This window comes from Juglans regia, chromosome 1 (assembly GCF_001411555.2).
Source record: "Juglans regia cultivar Chandler chromosome 1, Walnut 2.0, whole genome shotgun sequence".
Taxonomy (NCBI): domain Eukaryota; kingdom Viridiplantae; phylum Streptophyta; class Magnoliopsida; order Fagales; family Juglandaceae; genus Juglans; species Juglans regia.
The window spans coordinates 19,029,585-19,034,789 of record NC_049901.1 but is presented as its reverse complement, the minus strand read 5'-3'; the positions used below and the strand labels follow the sequence as shown (position 1 = coordinate 19,034,789).

The 5,205-nt window shown below is 37.0% G+C and overlaps 1 protein-coding gene across 1 annotated transcript; it reads right to left on the bottom strand.

The window, feature by feature from the left end:
* Window positions 1-1,916: 1,916 nt before the first annotated feature.
* LOC108991951 (putative F-box/FBD/LRR-repeat protein At4g03220) lies at window positions 1,917-5,205 on the bottom strand. Its single transcript, XM_018966380.2, has 3 exons — window positions 4,128-5,205; window positions 2,491-2,673; window positions 1,917-2,386 (listed from the first exon to the last, which is right to left on the bottom strand). Exons 1-3 carry the CDS (start codon window positions 5,178-5,180, stop codon window positions 2,084-2,086), a joined length of 1,539 nt encoding a protein of 512 aa, XP_018821925.2. The 5' UTR covers window positions 5,181-5,205; the 3' UTR covers window positions 1,917-2,083.

Here is a 5,205-nt window from a genome sequence, read left to right as displayed (position 1 = left end):
AGTAGCTAGGTCTTATGAGAAATATTTGGGGCTTCATTCTTATGTTGGAAAACATAAGTTAAATGCTTTCAGGCCTATACTAAACCAAATAAGGAGCAAAATGAACAACTGGAAAGTCAAGTTTTTATCCTAGGCTGGGTAATAATTTTGCCTCAAGTCAGTTATTCAAGCTATTCCAACATACTGTATGGGTATTTTCATGCTACCTAAGACCATTCTGAATAAAATTAATAGACTTATGCAGAAGTTCTGGTGGAGGCAAAAGGATGATAGATCAAAACTCACTAGTTATCATCGAAATAGTTAGGCAAGGCTAAATTGGCAGGTGGACTTGGTTATCGAGATCTTGAAAATTTCAATTTAGCCTTGCTAGCAAATCAAGGATGAAGGATCATTCAACATCGTCACTCTTTATCTGCTAAGGTTCTCAAGGCAAAGTACTTTTATAGAATAGATTTTCTAAATGGCAAGTTGGGCAGTAATGCATCTTATATGTGGAGAAGTTTCATGGCAGCTCAGCAGATTCTTAAGGAAGGATTTGTCTGGAAAATAGGAAATTGTGAGTCTGTGAAGATTTGGCATGATAAGTGGATCCCTCGACCTAGTTCCTACAAAGTTCAGCCTTCAATGAAAATTTTGCAAGAAAGCTCACTTGTGAGTTCTTTAATTGACACAAATAGTAAGGAATGGAAAGTACCTTTTCTGAAAGAAGTTTTTGTAGAGGAAGAAGTAGAGCTGATTAGTAGAATTCCCATTAGTCTACGCAATGCCCCAGATAAGCTCACTTGGAGATGCACAGGTTATGGGAAGTTCTCAGTAAAAAATGCTTATCATTTATTAGGAGATCTTCAAGAAAGCAATAAGGGTCAATCTTCAAGGATTTTATCTGTCTCAGGGATTTAGCCTAAGATCTAGAAGCTGGAATCCCCTAATGCAGTTAAAAGTGTTGATTTGGACGGCTTGTCATGAGTCTTTGCCTACTAAACTGAACTTTTTTAAGAGAAAGATTGTAGAATCTCCAATCTGTCCAGTGTACAAACCAGATCAAGAAACAGTCTCTCATGCCTTGTGGTCATGTACTTCAGTTCAGGATGTATGGGGATCTTGTTCCAAGAGGCTTCAAAAGGGATGGGTTATGGAGACTTCTTTCAAGGAAATTTCGTCATATATATTCTCTGTCCTTAATGAAGAGGAAATTGCAGAGTTTGCTGCTATAGCTTATCAGCTGTGGAGGAGAAGAAATAGCATGGTTTTTTAAGAGAAATTCCTGACCCCAGGAAAAGTGGTGATGCTAGCTGGCCAAGCTGTTTTAGATCACTATAAGGAAGCTGTTAAGAAACCGAATGGTTGAAATGGATTTACTGTCCCAAACTGAGCATCAATGGAGAGAACCTCCTATTAATTTTTTCAAGGTCAACTGGGATGCAGCCATTGATAGAATACATTGCAAAGAGGGAGGTGGAGTTATAGTCCAAAATTGGGAAGGTAAGGTGGTGGCTACATTAAAGATCTCAAAGGAATTTGTTTCCTGATGCTTATTTGGCAGAATCCTTTGCTGCACTTAAAGCAGTGATCCTTTGTTAGCAGCTAGGATTGAATCAAGTTATCCTTGAGGGAGATGCACAGCTGGTGGTGAATGATATTAAAATTTCTTTAGACAAGTGGAGCTCAGCATGGATGATCATTCGAGATGTGAAAGTTCAGCTGGACATGAAGCTGTCTAAGTGGTCTGTTAACGACATTACTAGAAACATCAATAATGTGGCTCATGCTATTGCAAATGATGCACTTAAACTCTCTGAGGAGATTATTGTATTGGAGGAAATTCTTTCATGTGTTCATTCTTTGATCAGTTAAGTTGAATAAGAGCTTTATTCCTTTCAAAAAAAAAAAACTTAGATCGGTTAGTCGATTACTGATCAATCAATGTACCTTCGTTGCTTTATAACAACATACTAGTTAAGCAAAATTCATCGAAGTTTTCAAAATGTATGGGGTCCTACATAGTCCAGAATAGAATCCACATAACAATTTTCGGCAAATATAGTACTCATCAATGATTAAAAAGCTGGGGAATATATATTTACTGAAAAGCAATTTTAGCATTAGAAGAAGCTCGCGAGAATCCCATCATCTGTGACCTGATCTTCTGTCGCCTCAGGGAATCTCTAGCAATGCAATGGCCTGTGCATAGTATCATCTCTTGCAAGGCCTTTCCATGCTTGAGCAAAAACTTCGCTAGACTAACCTCATTCTCACATTCTAAAAACCCATGGATCTTTACTACCTTCAGGTGGTGTAGGAAAGACTTCAGATTCTGGGTTTGAGATTCCCAAAATTGTTCTTCCTCAGAGCCAGACAAGTCCCACATTTCCCTATTCCATTGCTGAGAGGACAGAAAGATCACTTTTAATTTTCAAACTAATTTATATGTGAGCAATTTCAAGTATGAGAGAATATTTAAATAAAAAGAAAGCTACAAAAACATACTCTCCTTTCGATCTTCTGATCATTAATGATCTTGAGAATGAGAGTCTGCAGTGTTGGAGAGCTCCTGAATAGGCATGCTAATCCTAAGACATTATTTTTGTTGAAACCAGTATGCAACTCCAAAGAATTGAGGTTACTATATGGTTGTAGATAAACAGCAAAATAATTATTGCTTGATAGAATCTGCAGTGAAAGAGAACCGAAGTTCATATGTATGGAACTAGAAAATTAATACGTTACCAAATCAAACAAAATTCACTACAAGAAAACTGTTTATTTTTTGCCTGCTATTTCCTGCGAAAATGACTATCTTTTGTCAAAATGAGTCTATTTTTCATCACAAATAGTTATTCTCGTCATAAATAATCCGTCACAAATGTTCATTTTTCTTGTAGTGATTATCATATACAACACCATAGTTAAACAAGATGCACCTACAGTGATAACGTTAATTAATCTACTCAATTATAAACAACCTGCAGCATTGGTCCAGCTGAAAATATATCTTGAATTAATGATCAACTTGTTATAGTATAGAATATAACAAGTTGTTCTATATTTATCTAAAGTTAGGAGTTCCCATCAGAGGATTCCCAGACAGAATATGAATGAAAAGCTCAATTAAAACTTGGATAACAGAATATGTATAATGTTATCGAATTGATCATTATTTGAAATTAATTGGGAAAAAGCAGCACTTGCCTTTTCTCTACTTCGAAGGAAAAGTGATACAAACTTATGCTACTTCATGAATTTATAGCTCCGTGACTGTCAGCTAAATATGTAACATTGATTAATTTCTAGTGTATATATATAGGGGCTAAAGGCAACTTTGGTTTCGCAAATATCACATATTTTCATTCTGTGACAGGAAGCAAGCTGCTTATAAGGCCTAACTAATTAGTCGCTGATATAAGGCTCGGATTAAAATTGGTTTTCTTCAGCTTTCGCATTGATCATGAAAATAAATTGCATGGGTTACCAAGTGCCTAATTTTTACTCGTTTACAAAAATAAAAATTAAAATTAATGGGTTTCTAATTTTCACCCTTTTTTCATAGCAAAATGAGTACATGAGTTTTTAATCCTTTGAAGAAAGCTGGTTGGGTTTCTAATTTTTTGGTTTACTCCCTATATATTTTGTAATTAGGTATTTCATTCTCTCACTAGTTTTCTAACTATTTAATCTTGTCACTTGATACATAAATACATGTGTCAACCCATTAGAAATCAATATGTTATGCTAATTTATATCCACGTTAGAGCTAATTAAAAATATTAAATCCCATGAAAAAGAAAAAAAAAAAAAAAAAACATAAAAAAATTCATCTCAAAGTTGGTTTTCATAAGGGGCAAGTCTAGCCGCCTTTAAGGTGGCTTAGACAACCATGTATGGAGTTGGTGCCCCAAAGGAATGCCATGTGAGGGGATTCCCCTTCTATTGTGAGCAACCTAAAGGTGGTTAAATTCCTACCAGTTAAAATTCATTCCATGGATCAATAGGAATCGACTGCTACTGTAACACAAAATATATATAGACTAACATATATAGTCATGTGTATGCAAATATATGTACAGATCATGTGTCTGTGTGCAGAGAGAGAGAGAGAGAGAGAGAGAGAGAGAACTGATAAATACCTCGATACACTGGCTTCCAAACTTTAGGCAGTGGGCATGAGAGAGTCCAAAGAGAAGGTTGGATACACTCTGAATCTTTGTCACATGACTTGTATCTTCGTTTAGTACAAAGAAACCAATGGAGGCCTCATGCAGAAAACTTAAATTGTCAAAAGAACTATTATTAGTAATGGCATTATTTTCCCAGACCAGGAATCTGAGTCTTGGTGCAGTAATCTTTACCAGACTTTTATCACTGTAAGCATCAAAACAATTCGCTACCCGCAATCGCTCCAATTTCGGACTTGAAATATTCAAGCCTAATAGCTGAAAACAATTCTCCAGACTCAAATCTTCCAGTGCCCGGCAGCCAACGCTGAGATGTTTCAACCCAAAGCACGCATCTAGATTCAGTTTTCTAAGGACTGGGAACGATGAAGCCGAGAACAAGTCCAGGAGTGAGGACTGGTTGTATAAAATGATGAGTGAAAGAGATAACGTATGGAGCGATCTGAAACCATCCTTCATTACCGATGAAGGAGGCAAACGAAAACCCGGATAACGAGATTTCAGATTAAAAACCCTTAAAGATTCACTCGCTATTACAGATCGTGGGAAGTTGAAGTAATCGTCAGTGGCAACCTCGACATCAAGTTCTTGAACATTATGCCTGGTGGCGGACCGAATCAAACCATTTAGATGAGAAAAACTCAAATGGGCTCTGAAACGAAGCGTCCTTATGTGGGAGAATTTGTCATGAAGTGCTAAAACCTGGGTTATGAAGTCCACTCCTGTAGCAGCCGTAGTATGCAAGTTCTTTTCAGTTCTGTTGGGATGATTCGAATTAGTTAAAGAAATGGCATTTGGGTTAATGGTGGTGAAATCAAGGTCAGGGAAGGAGGACCAGAGAGACCTCCATCTCTTGGATAAGACACTGGTTTGTGCGATGGATTTGATGGGTAGAAGGAAGAGAATGTGATGGAGAACAGCATCAGGAAGATCGCTGATTCGGTCGATGCCATTTTCAGTAGTATGGAGAAGAAGTTTCCTGCGCTTAGAATATCTTGTTTCCATTCAAAACGAGGGTACTCTCAGTAGA

What these genes read in the sequence shown, in the direction of transcription:
- LOC108991951 (XM_018966380.2), bottom strand. Translation starts at nt 5,180, where the DNA reads ATGGAAACAAGATATTCTAAGCGCAGGAAACTTCTTCTCCATACTACT. An exon ending in TTGGAAGCCAGTGTATCGAG is followed by an intron (nt 2,674 to 4,127) that starts GTATTTATCAGT and finishes CTTTCACTGCAG; the next exon opens with ATTCTATCAAGCAATAATTA. An exon ending in ATCAGAAGATCGAAAGGAGA is followed by an intron (nt 2,387 to 2,490) that starts GTATGTTTTTGT and finishes CTGTCCTCTCAG; the next exon opens with CAATGGAATAGGGAAATGTG.